Source organism: Drosophila albomicans, chromosome X (genome assembly GCF_009650485.2).
Source record: "Drosophila albomicans strain 15112-1751.03 chromosome X, ASM965048v2, whole genome shotgun sequence".
Classification (NCBI taxonomy): domain Eukaryota; kingdom Metazoa; phylum Arthropoda; class Insecta; order Diptera; family Drosophilidae; genus Drosophila; species Drosophila albomicans.
In genome coordinates, this window is record NC_047627.2 from 14,231,114 (window position 1) to 14,251,287 (window position 20,174).

A 20,174-nucleotide genomic window follows, 5' to 3' on the forward strand; every position below is an offset into this window, starting at 1 on the left:
TGAAATCTCCCCCCGCCAGCACTCATAATTAATATTTAATGCGACTCCGTCGACAGGTGACTAGACTGCGTTAACCTGGAGACCATGAGTTTAATGCAAGTCAAGGACTTTAAAAACAAAAATCAACCAATTCGCACAAATAAAAATATCAGAATATTGCATACGTTATGTTTGAATATTCAAATATTTGAATCTCGTCGTGGTCACACTGTTTTCATATTCTATTTCGATAAACGATAGTTGTGTGATAGTTGTAGTCGTCGGCCGTTTGACGTAAGTTCTCTCTCTCGCTCGCTCGCCTGCTTGTCTAGACTCATGGTGCTCAGCTGACACATTGAAAATTGATAAACGCACTCTCATAACCGTAACGTATATTTTGTTTGTTGCCGCTCGGTCGCTTCGCGACGCATTGTCTGCATGCGTGTGTTTGTGTGAGTGTATTTTGTATTGTGTTTTCGGTTTTGGCCAACTTAAACTACGTTGAGTTCTTTCGTGTCTCTCGGCAGGTTTGTAGCGCGCGTACTTTTCGGTAAATTGTGCGGTTACTTCTATTTTGTGTTTTTTTTATGTGTGTGTAAATGATTTTGTTTGCCAAATGCATATTATTGACGTCGCGTGTGAGTGCAATCGTGTATGTGTGTGAATGCAGCGAACAGCTGATTGGGGTGCTGCATATAAACGATGAATTTATTTTAAAATTGTTGAGTAATTGTTTACATTTCAATATGCAAAGCATATGAAAGGGTGTTATGTGTACATACTCACTCAGCAGGAGTGACAGAGATAAAATAGCTAATAATGCGCAAGGAAAAACTATTTTAGATACCGGCGGCTGCAGCTGCTCACACACACACTTGCATTTATACATATATGTATATATATATGCATATGCATGTATGCATTTCTGTATCTGCCCTAAAAGAAATTTATAATATCAACAAGTTTTTCCGTTATGTGTTCTTGTGCCAAAAGTGGAATTTCTTATTCGATTTAGTATTATATTTGTATTTTACGATGCAAGTGTATGCGTGTGTGTGTGAATGACGTTGCATTAAATACAGGGTGCTCCAGGATGCTAACAAGAGTGAGAGTAAGCGAGAGAGAGACTGTTCAAATTCGAAATGTCAACGGTTCAGAACAACAGTTAGGATACACACTGCACATACAAACGTATGCAGTGCGGTTTCAATAGTGTGTGTGTGTGTGAGAGATTTCAGGTGCGAACGCACTTACTGTATGCGTGTGTGTGTGTGTGTGTGTGCGTATGTCGGAATGTTTAGTTCATTATCATCGTGAGGTTGCATTAATTCCCAGTGAGTTATTAACAAATTGACTGCTACTGTTTCTATTTCATCAATTATTTAGCAAATACAATCATTGCCAAAGTACACAGCAATACAAATTAGTCATTAATATAAGTGAATTCCATACCTGAGCGATTAATAATACTAGTTTGTACAACAACAACACCAATAATAACAACGTCGAGCAAATTACATCGTGTGTAGACTTTTGATTGTTTGCTTATAATTGTTGTTATTTACCCACGTTCGCGCTCTCGACTCTTCGCGCTGCCTGCATTTGTGACGTCATTGGAGACTCTATGAAGCACGTGGAGAATTGCAATTAAATTCTTATCTTGTTGGTGAGTAGAGAATTGCATTTAATATAATTTATTACCCCAATTTTGTGAGCACTTTCATTAGATATTTATACATTTGCCTGTAGTATAGCACAATGGATATGCATACAGAATTTACAGAGATCGTAGATTATTGAAAATGGTATTATAGTTGACGCGCTCACAAGTTTTAATCGCTCTTAAGGTAATTCTAATTTCCATAAAACTCAAGTTTATATTTTTAAAAAAAGATGTGGATTTTTTTGGCTTAAAAAAAGTTACCTTATTGAAAAGAATATTATTGATATGATACTATATGATGATGAAATTAGTGCCTCAGAATTTAAATTACAATACAGATTAACACCAGTAAGTTAAATGGTTTTTGGATTTGAAAATTTTACTTGTATGATTTATAATTTCAGAGTATTTCACAGTCGAGTACTCTCGGTATTAGTTTTTAAACTACCGATACCCATTGGGTAGCAGGGTATGAAAACTTTGTGCCTCTTTGTGACCCTATAAAGTATATATAATAGAAGTAGACGATATATGTAGTTCTATCCGTCTGTCTGTCTGTCCGTATGAACACCTAGATCTCAGAGACAATAAGTAGTAGAGATTTAATTTTTTTTTTGACAACACTTGTTAAGTTTGCTCGTAGATCAAGTTTGATTTTCAGATTTTAGCCACGCCCACTTACATCCCGAAAATCGAACTACTCAACTAGTAATTGAAGCTTGAGTTTAAATTTTTGGAATATTTTATTACAACTATAGTTTTAATGATTCCTGCAATTGTCGTTGCGATCAGATATACATAAATTGTAAAAGTTATTAATGAAATCATATTAGTTGCTTTGACTGACATGCTGGTATATTTTGTACTGTGTGGTATATTTTGAATATAGTACTTTATCAATATACCAAATATATATATATATATTTTTTAATATTATATATATATTTTAATACTATTTGGGTATATTATATTTGGTATATTTTTAGAATATAGCGGGTCAAGCACACTCGACTCTTGCTTTCTTACTTGTTATATTTGGTATATTTGTAGAATATATCGGGTATCTAGCAGTCAAGCACACTCGACTCTAGCTTTCTTACTTGTTTTTATTTCATTTGTATTATTTTGGAATTGTCATCGTCACGCTCGCATAGCTTCTATTCCAATATGTATGGCATTTAAACTGTCAAGGGCTTAGGTGGGCAGAAAGTGTTTTCTAGATAAGCGCTCCAATTGATAATCATGCGAATTTATATGTATAGATAAGATGCAAAAGGTCTCTCGCACTTGGGGTTTACACGATGAAGTGCTTATAGAGAAGCCTCTAATCTAATGCTGCGTACGAAAGTTTAGTCATCATTTTAATAATAGTATGCGTTTCCTCGGAAATCGCGCTAAGTTTATTACCTTTGTAATTAAATAGCGAGTCCCTCGATTGTTCTAAACACATGTGTTAATTATAGTACATTTGCTAAACTTGTAACAAATATGTTGCATCGCATGTCAGTTGTATATTTATCACCTATCAGGCGCCCACTAAATGTAATTTAATTAAAATGTTTTACTAAAGTATTTGAAGATATGTATGGGAGTATGCGGCACTTTAAGTAATTCAGATAATTCTCGGTGCAACCCACGAGTGCCGTAAACTCTCTCAAATGAGTCATGTGTCGGCGTGTTATCATCCATTTTGATATATACTACATACATATGTACTACACAAATTCCGGGTTTCTTTATTCCCATATGGATTAACCCGCACTCAGTTTTATGAATAAATCCCATTTGAGACTTGTTAATTACCCACAAAAAAAATATGTTTTATAAAATTAATTTTTAGTTTCTCGGTCCGATTTTTTCACTCATGAAAAAAAATCTATATGCAGTCATTATGCAAGCCAAAGAAAGTGATAATTTATTCTGAATTCGAAAAGTGCAAAGAATATCTTCAAATTGTTTTTTATTAATATTATTTTTATAAGCACTAAGCACATTTGTACAGCGTCTAAAAAAAAAGGGATTAATCCTTCGAGCCGGAGTCGAACCAGCGACCTGTGGATGTCTATTATTAATCATTAACTACAGTCCATCGCTCTACCAACTGAGCTATCGAAGGCAGGTGAAAGTCGCATGCAAAAGCTGCGCTTTCAAATTCATTTTTAAATCGCAAATACGCGCTGTTGTATTCTGTTAAGATCAGCTAAATTTGGTGGCTGTCGTTCGGTAGTTCATTGAGTAAAGCGTGCCAAACAATTGATAAGACGCTTCAGCAATATTCTTGTTCTATATGTCTCGTCATGCTGAGGTTAGTTAAATGTCGATTCAGGTATTTCCAATTTAATTGTAGAGCAAATTTGCTTGCCAAAGTGTACAACAGCTACATATTTGATCATGTTTAAGAAGTATACGTAAAGAATGTTCTTTAAAGATACATTTCTATCTTTTTGGATATTTAACAAATTATATTAACAGCATATTTTCTGAGCATTATTGCAAACGTAAGAGCAATTTAAATGTTATTTGTGTGCTCAAATAAGTTGTAATTTTATATTTTGCAAATACAAAATTTTGTGTTGTCCCTTGACCACTTAAATTAACTGAAAACACAAAGGGTTTCAAGGTGTGTCACTGCAAAAGTTCTTTTCACGCCCATTTCTCCCTAAATTGTTTGTTGAACATGTATAAAGATACGAGAATGTGGCTATTCATTGAAATATTGTGGGTTAGTATACATACATATATTTGGGTTTCTTTTATCAAAACTACTAAAATTACGCTAGATAAGAATTGGCAATAGAGAATTATATATCCATCAGTTGATATCATGATATTACAAGCGCAGTACGATTATAGAAAGCGGCATAAATTTTCTAATTTCACTAGGTTTTATATCCATCATAAAGTTGTGGATAGTCGAACTTATCAAATTATTTGTACATATTCCTATTTTGGTCAACAACTGATCTGGCAGAAAAAAGTAGTTAGTTTATATTTTCTCTCGTTGGTGGTATGAAAACAAGTAAGAAAGCTACAGTCGAGTATGCTCGACTTTGAAATATCCGCTACCCGTTTTCAATAAAACCATATTTTAAAAATATATCAAATTAATATACCGCAAAAATACCAAACAAAATATCAGTCTGCCTGTTGCAACAATATTTTCAATAAAATATACCAAATTATTATACCACAAAAATACTAAACGATATCTCCTGCTTGCTACAACATTATTTTCAATAAAAACTTATAAAAATATACTAGACGATATGTTCTAAGTTCTTCTGCATGTCACAACATTATTTTTAATAAAAACGTGTTCTAAAATATATTAAAAATACCAAACGATATCTTCTGCCTGTTGTAACAATATTTTTGATAAAAACTCGTTCTAAAAATAAACAATTAATATACTGCAATAATACTGAACGATATCTGCTTCTACTTGTTACAACAGTATTTTCAATAAAAACTCGTTCTAAATAATTTTAAATAATAAATAATAAAATTATCACAAAAATACTAAACGGTGTATTCTGCATTTGGCAACAGTATTTTCAGTAAAAACATTCTACCAAATTAATATAATGCAAAAATACTAAACAACGTTATAATAATACCCTTCTACCTTATACGTATCGAGTATATTTCTCACTTGTACTTGACTGAACTTTAGCCTGATATTTATCTAGTTTGACAGATCAAGGCAATGTGTTGTGTTTTATATAAGGAATTACCTATTGATAAGCATTGCAGCAACTTATGAAAATCCTTTTGATATAAAACGAATGCTTTCATCCTTATATATTGCACACTCAAATGCCGATCGATATATACGATAATAAAGTAGTTGCTGCAGAAACGTGTCGATCGATTGTTTAGCTGTGACATAAGTAATGTCTGTTAAATTGCAAACACCTATTATTGCACTCGAGGCATAACCGATAGCATAATCGTGGTCATCTATTTGCGCTTATCAGATGCCTGCCGCCCATGGTTAATGTCGAGCGATAAATCGACTCGCAACGAACAACCTACTGAACGACCACAAAACACACCAATAGATTCGATAAGAACTAGGAAAAAAAAAGAAAAAAAAAAACAAACAAAGCAACGCGATTCGAGAAATTTGTTAACTCAACTCAGTTTACAATTGTCGCGACGATCGTGCGGTTGGTTGGTTGTTCGACCTGCCCAGTTAGTAATTATTATTGTATATTGTATTATTATTCACTTTGTTTTCATTATTTTCGACTCTGCTTATACATATGTAGAACAACTTTTATTTTTTAAACTGTTTTCTCTTTTATTGTTGACGGTGTTGTTATATCGTGGCTTAGTCACGCAAAGGCATATTTTTTATTGAGGTGAGCAAAGCTTCCATATAATTTCAGGGGCCAGACATTGTTTCTATCTCAGCGTTTGCAAATAACTGACATAGCTGAAGTTTTATTGTTGCAAACGTATCTCGAAATATGACAAATTTACAACCTGCAGAACCCTTGACTCATTCCTTTGAAGAGTATTTCAATACTTTTACCAAATATTACTGCGGCTTCAAAACAAAGCTAAATTTTTTGATTTTTATATTTATATTTTCATTTTTTTTTATTCAGAATTTACATTTAGTTTTCTAGCCTTTTTTCCATTTCATTCGTATCGTGTCTTTAACTCTTTCTTTGTTTATAAACAATCGGCAAGCATTGAGCTTATCATTAGATAATTCGAAAGTCGCAAGTTAATCATATCAGCAATTTTTGCCGCTGCTGTGCCATAATCCAGCATTAAAACAGACGTATAATTGCAATGCACTAATTTATAATTAAACCGCCTTAAAAGAAAAATGATCGAGCAATATTAGCAATTCCCTTCCATTTTATTGCATTTTTTTTAAAGAAATAATGCAAAAAAAGATTGAATTTTTTAGTATAGTATTTATTTTTGGAAATATAATTGTTAATTTATCACCCAGCAACAATGGTTTCAATTTATCATAATTTCTAAAGAAAGCCAACTTGTATATGAGGGTTGAAAGTCTAGCAAGATCATCTAGCATTTATGGCATTTTATTTTTGGACATAATACGTTTATGGTGGGGGAGTAGCGTCTGAGCGTTTTCCGTTCGATAAGCCAAGCACGGCATCATTCGATAGTATTTATGATAGTACCGATTGCAGTTCATCGCCTGACAATATAATTGCAATGCATTTGGGACCACATCTCAAACTCTCAGCAAAAACGATTAATATTTATCGCTTCCACCAATCTAAATTTACATATGTTTTCGCACTTGTTACTACAATTAACAAGGTAATACTTTGCTCTAATCTTATCGATAGCATGCACCAGAAATCGTGACAACACATGATCCAAGTTCCAATAGACTCGTGGCCTCAGTTCACGTGTCGCGATTAGTTCCCTTTTCTCAACTGATTAGATATTAATCCAAGTACAATAATAATTCAGTGCAGACACTTGTTCTTAGCTGAACAGGTGCGTTAAACTTTTTAGTTATAGCACTTGCAATCTAATGCTTAAGTGTTGACGGGAACTGTAATACTAAATAAATGTTATCGGGTATTTTACACTTATTTTAATATCAAAAAGGTAATTATTATTACCAAAATTGCTAAATGAAGTTAATCAAATGTGAGAAATCCGATAATATTAATATTCGTTCAAAGATACTAAATAATTGTACCAAAAAATTATAAAATATACCGCAATGTATGTTATAGTTGGCATATTGATATACTACTACATTTTAAATATTTATAGATTATCAACTGAATCAAGTAAAATCAAGTAAAACAGATATACAGACAGACGAACATGGGCATATCGTCTAGGCTGTTCAAAAATATACTTAATAATATACTATATACCAAATAGATATCTTACTTATATTTTTAAACTATTATTACTCTGATAGCTATTTGAAATTAATCGAGCGAGAGATATCTGATAAAATATTATTATTCGTTTAAATATATCAACAAATAAAAAAATATACCGCATTCTATATTTGATATATTGATATACATTCTACTATATTTGAAATATACCAGTTTGTCGACTAAAGCAAATAAGATTCGACAAACATACAGACTGATGAACTTGGCTATATCGTTTCGGCTGTTCAATTATATACTACATAATATACATTCAAAATATACCATACTGTCGACTAGTGCAAGAATAACCAATAGATATACACACAGAAAAAGCTACAAACAAAAAGTTAGAAAATAAAAGAATGAATATGTTTTATGTTGAAACATTTAACTAAAATTCTGCGTTTAAATAAATTCAATACTTCTTTTAGTTAGGGCAGTATAATGAATTAAATTTGTCTGTTGAAAGTGCTTGAAATAAGCAACGATCCATTGCATATCGTCTCAGCTGTCCAATAATATATATTTATAACTATAAATATAGTCACATTTAAGTTGTGACGAGTGTTTTTGGGGCCTTTGCTTAAAAAGCTCTTAACCTCTAAAATTATCTTCTAGCACTTCAATCAGCTGATGACCGCTAAAATGCTTTAAGTAAATAAACATAATGCATTTACGTTAAGTTTAATAGGTTGAATGTAATTTGCTAATCAATATGCCAATTTATATTAAAATCTATATAACTATACGCATAATGAGTCAATCGTTCATTATTTGTAAAAATAGTCAGGAAGATGTGAGGTTTCTTACGAATAGTTACGAAATTAAAAGTTTTTGTTTTTCTTCATTAAGTATTGAACCAGGACAGTAAAAAGAAAAGAGTACTATAACAACACAGGGAAAAACTTATTTGGACCAAATTTCATATTCATTTAAGGAAGCCGAATTTAAAAGTGGCATCAAATTTGTATTTCTACCTTTTGGTTATCATATAAATATTCCAAAATCAATTGTCTTTAATATATAATTTAGTTTATTCTTACTATTATTAAAGTTAAATTCGAATGTTATGTGATTCTTTTTTTTTTATATTTCATTTAATTTCGCAACTGTTTATACTTTAAAATCATGCGACACTTAATAATCCTGAAGTTCAGATTATATTATATATATATTTATATTTTTCCTATTTATTCGATGTATATGTATATATATATATATATATATTTATATATATTTCGCTGTATATTGTATATTTCGATTAATTCGTTTATTTTTCGTTGCAGATTCGCAATTTGTGATACGTCATTATATTCGAAGAAAAAAACACATAGACAGGATATGACGAACTGAATTGAACTAACAAAATGGCGAAAGTATCGAATTGGGATAAATTCGTACTGTTGCTATGGAAAAATGCAGTTCTACAATTGGCCCACAAGACTCAATTTATTATCGAATTGCTAATACCGCCGTTGTTTATGTTATTAGTCGTTATGATTCGATGTACTTTTACGCCTGCCGTAGACCCAATTGCGGAATATCAACCATATGATATAGATAATTTGAAAGGGTTTAAGTAAGTCAACGATTGGTCTAAATTTCAAAATTGCAAAACAACATTATCGACTAAAACACTTGTATTTTTTTTTATTATTTACTATATATTTATAATTATTATTTGTTTTTATTTTCGTTCGTCTAGTTTAACACATGTGTTTTGAGTTGTATTCTAATGATTGTGTCTTGTGTTTAAGTGCGAGTTATAATGTTTTTTCTTTATTTTTTTACTTTGCATTTTCTTTTGATTTTTGTTGCTTTTATGATTGCAATTTTCATTTTATATGTGCTGCAGCACTTTCGCTTTTCGCTTTTTACTCTTTACCTTTAACTGACACTTTTTATATTTATATGTTATATGTATGAATGTTATATGTATGAATATGTACATTTACTATAAGCTCAATGGCATACAGTGATTACTAAAACAAGTAAGAATAAGTAAGAAGTCGAGTGTACTCGACTTTGAGATACCCGCTACCCATTTTGAACAAAAGAAATATATTTTATATACCGAATATACTGCAAAATACTAAAAATATAAAATGGTATATTTGGTATATTGATATAGTACCGCATTCAAAATATACCATAGACGGCACAATGTACCAGATTGTCAGCCAAAGCAACTAAGACCCTTAGTAAGTAGGCGTTTTTGCCCATACAAAAGTATTTCTTTAATAACTTCCACAATTTTTATCTGATCGCAACCAAATTTTCAGGAATCATAACTACTATAGTTATTATTGTATATATCAAAATTCGCAGATCTAAAGTTACGTTTGTTATTCGATTTTTTTTATTTGTGGGTAGCGGGTATTCAATCGCTGTATGCCTTTATTACACACATATATATATATATATATATATATATATATATATATATATATATATATATATATATATATATATATATATATATATATATATACATATATATGTACATATATACATATATATTCATATGTGTACATATACAAAAATTGGTAAATTTCCACGTAATTTGTCTTATATCGTATACAACACAACTTTCAGAGCAAATTACGATGCTGCACATACTATGCGCAAGTTTCTTTCCAAGATATTATCAAAGTCATCAGACAGGTAAAGATAAACAATCCGATAAATAATCGACAAACAAAATATAACCCAAAAAAAAAATAATGAAATATTGTTTTCGGCTTACCGAATGTGCTATACCTCTTGCAGAATTTGCATGCATTGGCTTATAAAATCATATATCGATGCCTTAACTTTTCATCAATTAAATCGAAAAATAAGCGAAATTAGATCCGATAACATCCATATTAATGTACTTTTGTATTGGAACATTTTGCTTATAACGTGTATTGCCAAAATCAAAACATGCTCAACAATAAAACGTTTCGTCACTCTCTGCAAATTTATAGAATTCAGCTTACTATCGCCTTGCACAATCGATGAATTGACATTGAATGCAATCGATATACACTCAAGCACGAACTTCATCGCTATGCACTTTATACACAATATTTGATGCAATCATTTAAGAGGTTATGTTACAATTGCTTTATGTCTATAATATACTATAATAATATACTAATGCACATAAAACACAATATTTAGTGCAATCATTTAGGAAGATATGTTATAATTTCTTTATATCAACAGTATTAATAATAAACTATAATAATATGCTTAAGATATGTTATAATTTTTTTATATCAATGACCATAATAATATGCTTATGTACTTAAAACACAATATTTAATGCGATCAATCATTTAATTGGATATGTTACAATTACTTTATATCTATAATATACTATAATTACATATATACTAATTTTTGGTTTGGCGATTTTTTTTGTTTATGTGAATAGTTTTATATAAATACTAGGTAGATACTTTTAAGTTCCATTTCGTAATACTCATCTCTTTAATGTTTCACCATGTCTTTCTCTAATCTAGCTTCATTTTAGCTGTAAGATGCACAAAATTTTCAGCATCTTTTTTTTTCAAATAGTATTTTAATGTTTGGTCTTTGTTAATAATACAATATATTTAGGATTTCAAACGTGCACCTCAAATACTATTATTAACAGATTCGTTTTAAGTATCGCAATCAAATCACATCACATCAAATAATGAATTATTATTTTTTGTATTTCATTATTTTTGTATGCATGCAGCCAATCGATGCAAATTCAAGCCGAATCGAAATATCCACTCTTTGCCATTTATTATGCGCCCAAAACTGATGCACTGGACACTTTGGTTGGCGCTGCTGCGCAAATGTTGGACATACAATATAATGGATACGAGAATGTTAATGCATTGGCAGATGCGGTAAAAGCATCGAATGCATTTGTTGGCGTTGAATTTGAGGGCGATTGGTCCGATCCCGTTAATATGCCCGATCAATTGCAATTCTCATTGCGTTTCCCATTCGAATTGCGAACGGTGTCAGTGTTTCAAAATCTTTGGTATACGGGACGATTATTTGATACCTATACAAAAGGTGGCCCCCGCGAACCTGAAATCAACACTGGCGGTAATCCGAGTTACATTAACGAGGGATTTTTACCCGTTCAGCATGCACTGTCCAAAACCTTTATTCAACTCAAGTCAAAGGTTGATGATTTGCCCGACATTCAGATGCAGCGGTATCCGTTTCCATCGTATGTGGACGACCAGTTCCTCCAGCACGTAGGTGAAATGATGGCGATGCTTATAATGTTCAGCTTCATCTATCCAAGCCTATGCATTGCCCGGGTATGTACACATACGTAAAAGTAAACTAACAGAAAAAAGAAAGTGTTCTGCCGTCTGAAAAGCTTTAGGTCTAACTACGACAAACAAAATGTTGTTTGTATTTCGCATTTATTAATTAAAACAAGTAAGAAAGCTACAGTCGAGCACACTAAAAGTAAAACAGTGCGGCATAAGATTGAAAATATTATTAATTAATATACCACAAAGATACCAAATGCTATTGTTGGTATATTTATATATTAGCACATTAAAAATATACCATAGAGCACAAAATATACCAGATTGTCAGCCAAAGCAACTAAAACTCGAAGTAAATAGGCTTTTTTTCCCATACATTCGATTTTTAGATCGCGGAGTGGGCGTGGCAAAAATTAAAAACAAAAAACTTGATCTGTGTGTAAGCAAATGCTGCTGAAAAAGAATGACAGCTGTTTGTCTTATAGTCCTGTAAATTTAGGTGTTCGTACAGATGGACAGACAGACAGATATGGCTGTATCGTCTCGTTTGTTGACGCTAATCAACAATATATATAACTAATGGGGGTCAAAGATGCCTTTTTCTGTCTGTTGCATACATTTGCTCTCGCCACAAAGTTATAATACCTTCTACCCTACGATGCGGTATTATTCTTAAGACATACTGAATTAAAAAGTAATATTAAAATATACTGATCAAGACATATAAAAATATAATTTGAAACTTTTACAAAGATATGTTATTACTATAAAACAGATTTTTGTTCGACCAAAATCCAAAGATTTCATTCTAAACTTACTTTTGTTTCTCTCTCTTTTTGTTTTTTTTTTTTTTTTTTTTGGTCGTTAGTATATAACCATGGAAAAGGAGAAACAGCTGAAGGAGGTGATGAAAATCATGGGATTAAGTAATTGGTTACATTGGACCGCGTGGTTTGTGAAGAACTTTATAATGCTGACAATATCAGCGATATTGATCGTCATATTGTTAAAGATACCTTGGACGAATAATTTAGCCGTGTTCCAACATTCCGAATTTACGGTTGTGCTCTTGTTTTTCATCGTCTACGTTATATCGGCGATCACATTTTGCTTTATGGTCGCACCGTTCTTCTCCAAGGCAAGCACAGCGGCCGCTGTCATGGGTCTCTTGTGGTTCCTCACCTATTTGCCCGCCACGGGCAGAGGTTATGACTCGATGTCGTTGGGCACAAAACTCGGTTGGAGTTTGTTAGCGAATTCAGCGATGACTTTTGGCTGCAAATTGTTGATGCAGTACGAGATGTCGGGCGAAGGTTTAAAATGGAGCAATCTATTCACAGAGTCCTCGGCCGATGATTCCTTATCGATGGGTCTGCTCTTGATAATGATGCTCGTCTCCAGCGTCATTTACATGATCATCTGTCTGTATGTCGAACAAGTGTTCCCGAGCAAATTTGGTATGCCACGCAAATGGTATTTCCCCTTTACACGCTCATTCTGGTGCGGATCCCGCGACTACGGTGGTGTTGAGGATATCAACGCATATCGCGAACAGACGGACAAAAGAAGTAACACCTTTGAAGTGGAACCGGATGACAAGCACGTGGGGCTGCAGTTGAAGAATTTGCATCGCAAATTTGGTAATCACGTGGCCGTTAAGGGGATTACAATGAACATGTTTGAGGATGAGATCACCGTGCTCTTGGGTCACAATGGTGCCGGCAAAACGACAACCATATCGATGATCACGGGAATGTTGAAGCCGACAGCCGGAACGGCGATCATCAATGGCAGCGATATACGCACCAATTTGGAGGGTGCTCGCATGTCCCTCGGCATTTGTCCACAGCATAATGTCTTGTTCGACGACATGAGTGTGGCGAATCATTTGCGTTTCTTCAGTCGCCTGAAGGGACTCCGGGGTGCCGATGTGAAGCGTGAGGTGGACAAGTATTTGAAATTGATTGAGCTGCAGGACAAGGCGAATGTTTTGTCAGCCAAACTGTCTGGTGGCATGAAGCGTAAGCTCTCAATTTGCTGTGCCCTCTGTGGCGACACCAAGGTCGTGCTCTGCGATGAGCCCAGTTCGGGAATGGATCCCGCGGCCCGGCGACAACTCTGGGATCTGCTGCAAAAGGAAAAGGTCGGACGCACTCTGCTCTTGACCACACATTTCATGGACGAGGCTGACGTGCTGGGCGATCGCATTGGCATCATGTGCGACGGCGATCTGCGGTGCTATGGCACCTCTTTCTTCCTCAAGAAGCACTACGGTTCAGGATATACTTTGGTAAGTTTCCTTTGGGGGATGGAATATTAATAAGAATAACCCAATGAAACTATGGGAATAAAGTAAAATTGGGGGAATCAATAAAGGAATATGTGAAGTTAAAAAATATACTTTAAAATCCGTAAATTATGTGTGTCAGCTTTGAAATAAAATTAAATTAGACAAATCAAGGGAATATAAGAAACAAGCAAAAATCTCGTTAGATTTATTCAGTTTTTCTGTTATTTTAATATTTTTAAACAAGTGCACAAACGTTTTGGCTGAGAATAGTAAAATCAAGGAAATGTCTCGCATAGGAATTAGGAATTAAAATGCATTTAAATGCATTTAAATAAATATAGAAGAACGAAATTAAGGAATGCATTCGAAACTCAATAAAATATTTGTGTTGATTGGTAAAACAAATAGTAACATTTAATAAATTCTATAAATCAGTTGAAAGCAATTAAAAACAAATTAAAATGTGTCCAAAATGAAAAAAAAATTGTAGTGTAGCCAAGCCAACGAATTAGGAACGTAAGAAACCCTCTAAAATGTAGGAACAAATTGTTCAAAAAAGGAGGAGCTTAGAAAATCCTCTACAATGAATAAAGCGAAGGAAAAAATCGTTTAACGAATTAGGGGCGTAAAATTGCTCTAAAATGAAAAGAAGCGTATTTAGTGAAGTGTTACAAAACATATTGAGATTATTTGAAAATCCTGTTTCGCAGATCTGTGTAAAGGAAGCCGACTGTGTGGTGGAGGATGTGACCGCCTTGCTGGCTCTCTACATACCCGGCATTGAGCCGAAGAGCGACATTGGCACTGAGCTAACCTACGAGCTGCCCGATCAGTATTCCGGGCGTTTTGAGAAGATGTTGGGCGCACTCGAGGATCGCTCGAAGGAGCTGCATCTCAGCGGTTACGGTGTGGGCATCACAACGATGGAGGAGGTCTTCATGAAGGTGGGCGCCGAAACGCATGCCGCTGTCCAATCGGATGGCACTCAAGGTCGCTTGGAGAGTGGTGGTGGTGCTGGTGGTATTGGAAGAGCAGGAAAGGAGGAGAAGAAGAAGGAAACGATCAATGATGCTGCGAATGATGATGACACCGAATCGATGCCATGTAAGCAGTGTTTGAACTTCATCTCTCCCTCAAATAATAATGATAAGCTCAATTAACTGTTTGCAGCGCACACGGAATTCTCGCAACGTCGCCGTTCGTTGCGTGGCTTAAAGCTGACCAAGAATCAATATCATGCCATGTTCCTAAAGAAAATGCTCTTCACGCTTCGCAACAAATTGCTGTTTGCCTTGCAGATCATAATGCCAATTGTGTTTGTGGTGCTCAGCTATGTTATGTACAAGTCAGCCGAAGGGAAACGCGGAGCACCCCCGATGACTGTGGAAGTCAATCAATATCCGGACACCGTAGTTCTGCTCGACCGTGGAGCGAATTTGGAGGGTCTGAGCAACGGTGTGGCCGATCAATATGAGAAAATTGCGAAATCGTATGGTGAACGGCATCTCTATGAGACTGTCCAGAACTTTACGGCACACATACTCGATCTGCACGATGTACAATCGCGTGTGAATAGTCGCTACGTGGCCGCTGCCAGCGTAATCAGTAATGATCTGATAATCGCATGGCAGAACGCTTTTCCATTGCATACAGCCCCCTTGTCGGCGAATTTGGTGCACAAGGCAATTGCTCGGGCAACGATCAATGAGAATGCGGACATCATTGTGACAAATGCACCGTATCCGGAAGTGCCATCGCCCGATATGACGGTAATAAATCTGATTTTCTCATTCGGCTCACAACTCGGCGGGAATTTGAGCTTTTGCATGTGCTTTCTCAGTTCGTTCTATTTGTTCTCGCTGATCAAGGAGCGAGCATCACGGGCTAAGTTGTTACAATTTGTGAGCGGAGTGCGTGTGTTCACGTTTTGGATAACGCAATTCGTGTGGGACTTTGTCACATTCACGTTCACTTTCATCGTGATCATGATAACGATAATATGCTTCCAGGAGGAACCATTCACCACATTCACACAGCTGGGACGTTACTTTTTAGTGTTGTTGGTCTTTGGCTTTTCCGCACTGCCCTATACGTATTTGTTGTCGCTGTTTTTTAATGCGCCCGCAATTGGTTTTGCCGTCACCACGATAATCAATGTATTCGTTGGCGTCGCTCTCTACGTTGTGGTCAAAGTCATGGAAGAGGACATTTTTAAAATTAAGGGCACTGCAGCGGCCATTAAACATGTCTGTCGCATTTTTCCGCATTACACACTGCAAGAAGGCCTCTTCAAATCCTTTGTATTGGCCACCAAAGAGACCACGTGTGATGCGATCGATTTGCCGCCAATACTTCGTTGTGAATTGATGCCAACATGCTGCAGTAAGTGCATTTTCAAACTATGTCTATTTACCACTCTTTATCCTATTCTCTCTCTCTTTCTGTCTCACTCTTTGCAGAGATACCGAGTTTCTTTGATATGGAAGAGCTACTGGTGGATATCATTTATATGCTGGTATCAGGAGTTGTGTTTTTCCTAATTGTAATTGTGCTCGAGTACAATCTGTTCAATGAACTTCTCTATTTGATACGCAAACGCACCATGTAAGTGAATAGTGTACTTTCGATAGTACATACATATGTTTGTACTGATTGATTTCCTTAATTGCATGGATAATGTTAATATTGATGGCAACTATTTTATCTATGTCTTCATATTTGCACCCACAATATTTGCATTGTCATGTCAATTGTTTTTTTTTTTTTATTTTTAGCTCATTAGTCCATTCGATAGTTTCATTCTTACTATCGATAAATGTTGTCAATTGATTTATCTATGTCTTCATATTTGCACCTACAATAATTGGTGTACTGGTGAAGCAACAGTTTTTTTTATTTTTGTTAAATGATATTACAGTCGATAGTCGATAGTCGATAGTTCCATTATTACTATCGAGAAAATTTGTCAACTAATTTAACTATGGCATTACGTAGCAAGTCTTTGCTTTGAGGGTTATTTAGCTAGTCTCTCCTATAATTTCATGCGGACTATCGATAAATATAGTAGTAGTAGTAGTAATCGATTATTCTTATTGTGATCTAATTGATTCGGTTTATATGCATTCCACAGCAAGCCACCACCGCCCCCAGAGGATGGTTACTTCAATGACGATGTGGAGAAGGAGCGACAACGCATCCTCAACATGAGCAGCGATCAAATCTCAGCAAAGAATCTAGTCTTGGATCGTATGACCAAATTCTATTCATCTTTTCTGGCTGTCAATCAGGTGTCGCTCTGCGTGGAAGAGTAAGTGCAAAGTATTCAACTGAATAACTGTAATTGATGATGATATTTTTATTTTTGGTAGAGCTGAATGCTTTGGCCTTTTGGGTGTGAACGGTGCCGGGAAGACAACCACATTCAAGATGCTGACGGGCGATGAGAGAATCAGCTTTGGTTCTGCCTATGTGCAGGGCTTAAGTTTGGAGTCCGACATGAATCGAATCTACGAGCGAATTGGCTATTGCCCGCAATTCGATGCGTTGCTCGAGGATCTCACCGGACGCGAAGTGTTGCGCATCTTTTGTCTGTTGCGCGGCATTCACTCGCACAACACGAAAAGGATATCGGAGGAGTTAGCCAAAGCGTTGGGTTTCATCAAGCACATCGATAAGCGAACGTCCGCCTACAGTGGCGGCAATAAGCGTAAGCTGAGCACTGCGATTGCCTTGATCGGTCGTCCGTCCGTTGTCTATTTGGATGAACCGACCACGGGCATGGATCCGGCTGCCCGACGACAGCTCTGGAATGTCATTTGTAGTGTTCGTGATTCGGGAAAATCGATTGTGCTTACCTCGCACAGCATGGAGGAATGCGAGGCGCTGTGCACACGCCTTGCCATTATGGTGAATGGTGAATTCAAGTGCATTGGTTCCACGCAGCATCTGAAGAACAAATACTCCAAGGGTCTCGTGGTCAAGATCAAAGTGCATCGCGGTCGCGAAGCAATGCGCGTCTCACAGATGTAAGTCATGCATAAAATACATCCATCCGTCTCTTCTCATTGCCTAACTCATGCTTTGTTCGTTTTGCAGCTCACGAGGCAGCAGATATCGCACACAGGGATCGGATTCGGATTCCGTCCCATCCACGCCGGTGGCATATGCCAATACCAGCGCTCTCTCGCTGCGAAAGAGGTGAGTGCGCATTGTTTGCATTCGTTTACTTTATTAAATTATGTTAAAATGTGCTTCAAAGCTTCAAATGGTTTGAGTCTTTGTTAAGCGCTGTTTAAAATATCTGCTAAGGTTTGTGCCTTAACTAAATTTTCGATCCGAATGGAAATCCGATTTCATTATTTAAAATTAGGATTTCAATTTGTTAGATTAGTTTTAAGCAAATTTCAACACTAAGTATTGATATGCTTACTTATTTTTCTTGAATATGATTAGACTTTAAATAAGTTAATTTAATTGTTATACAACTTTTGCAGCAATGGCAGTCTGAATGATAGTCATAGTGACAGCACAGCTGAAGCGTCGACGATCGGGTAAAATATATACAAATTAATATTATAAACATTTTGATAATAACATATTCAACTACTTTACAGCACCGTTGCCTCATTTAATAAGCAACAGATTGACGATAGAGACGATGAAGCTGTCGGCGCTGGCAACATCAACGATGTCAAGGAATTTGTGCAAAGCAAATTCCCCACAGCCATATTACAGTAAGAGAGAGAGAGAGAGAGAGAGAGAGAGAGAGAGAGAGAGAGTGCAGCGATTGAAATGCAGACTCAACAAATGAATTCAATTGTTGTTTTTCTTTTCTTTTGTAGGGAGGAGCATCAAGGCATGTTGACTTATTACATTCCATTGAGCGACATCAAATGGTCGAAAATCTTTGGAATGATGGAGCGCAATCGCAAAGAGTTGAATATCGAGGATTATTCGATAAGTCAGACGACATTGGAGGAGATCTTCTTGGACTTTGCCAAATTCCAACGCGAAGATCCACGCAAGATTAAGTGAGCGAGAAGCCAGTCAAAAAAACACAACAAATTCAGCACACGCACACGCACACGCACACGCGCACAACACAGACACACACACACATTGCATTTTACATGTTGCACAAATTAATTTCCTTTTTATTTTTTTTTGTTTTTGTTTTTGTAGTTAACGTTATGTTAAGTATAAGCGCTTTAACCTCGATAGTATTCATATGCCGTAGAATTGTGACACGTGCTACAGAACGCATAAGTATCATGATTTTATAAAAAAAAACACGTAGTATGTAGTTGGCTTGCACCCACAAAAAAAGAGAAAGCTTTATTTAATTTTGCTTTGCTTTTACAATATGATCGTGTATATATAAATATATATTGCATCTTGTCAGACGAAGACGAAGGAGAAAAGGCACCGGCATCAAAAGGCAAGCTGCGGAAGCCACTGCGATTGCTTAGATTTGATATCTACTTATTTCTACTACCTGAGAAGATGTACCTAACAACGATAGTTAAAATAATGAGCTCAACGTCTATGTATTAATTTTATTATATATATATATTTATATATATATACAAACGGAATGTCTAACAATGCCGTCGAAAATGTATTGCAAAGCACAGCACAACACACAAAAGAAAAAACGATGTCAATTTCGTTGGAATAATGATGATGAAACGAAGCGTATAAGATATATTTATAAAGTTTGCTAAGAATGTTATTTTGTGACCATTTAATAAAATTGATAGTCTAATTAATGAAATGTAAAATTAAAATTAAGCACTGTGACTCTTAACAATGTTTCTACTACTATATTTATAAGTGTTTAAAATTACGCGGGGCGCTACACAAAACGACATATCGATAAATTTATATAGAAAGATGTTAATAAATTTGAATTTATTTATGTACATTTCAAGCGAATGAAACGCAACGCATTTTGAATTTTGTTTTCAGTTTGAACTGCTTAACGGAAACGAAGCGAGGCGTGTCATATCAGTCAGCTTTTAGTCGCATGACAAGCACTGTTAAACTTAACATGGTCATGTTAACTGACATAGTACAGACAT

The 20,174-nt window shown here is 35.2% G+C and overlaps 1 protein-coding gene and 1 non-coding gene across 5 annotated transcripts; one reads left to right on the forward strand and one right to left on the reverse strand.

The window, feature by feature from the left end:
* The first annotated feature begins 340 nt into the window (after positions 1-340).
* Positions 341-20,019, forward strand: LOC117563644 (phospholipid-transporting ATPase ABCA3). Of its 4 annotated transcripts, XM_034242066.2 has the most exons (16): positions 341-506; positions 1,366-1,645; positions 8,820-9,112; positions 10,129-10,197; positions 11,264-11,846; positions 12,673-14,094; positions 14,805-15,198; positions 15,265-16,476; positions 16,554-16,698; positions 17,225-17,401; positions 17,463-18,119; positions 18,190-18,291; positions 18,588-18,644; positions 18,708-18,827; positions 18,936-19,124; positions 19,496-20,019. In XM_034242066.2, exons 3-16 carry the CDS (start codon positions 8,901-8,903, stop codon positions 19,560-19,562), a joined length of 5,406 nt encoding a protein of 1,801 aa, XP_034097957.1. In that variant the 5' UTR covers positions 341-506; positions 1,366-1,645; positions 8,820-8,900; the 3' UTR covers positions 19,563-20,019. The 4 variants fall into 4 exon arrangements, with proteins under 4 accessions (XP_034097957.1, XP_051857863.1, XP_034097965.1 ...); XM_052001903.1 differs by lacking the exon at positions 10,129-10,197; XM_034242074.2 differs by lacking the exons at positions 341-506; positions 1,366-1,645 and adding an exon at positions 5,789-5,836.
* Trnay-gua (transfer RNA tyrosine (anticodon GUA)) lies at positions 3,667-3,758 on the reverse strand. The gene is given in 2 exon segments: positions 3,667-3,702; positions 3,722-3,758. It is a non-coding gene; the product is annotated as a tRNA-Tyr (tRNA).
* Positions 20,020-20,174: the final 155 nt, after the last annotated feature.

Excerpts from the sequence above, each read along its gene's own strand:
- LOC117563644 (XM_034242066.2), top strand. The coding sequence starts at position 8,901 with ATGGCGAAAGTATCGAATTGGGATAAATTCGTACTGTTGCTATGGAAA. Across the intron at positions 16,477-16,553 it reads ATTGATGCCAACATGCTGCA|AGATACCGAGTTTCTTTGAT; the intron begins GTAAGTGCATTT and ends CACTCTTTGCAG. Across the intron at positions 18,645-18,707 it reads GCTGAAGCGTCGACGATCGG|CACCGTTGCCTCATTTAATA; the intron begins GTAAAATATATA and ends ACTACTTTACAG.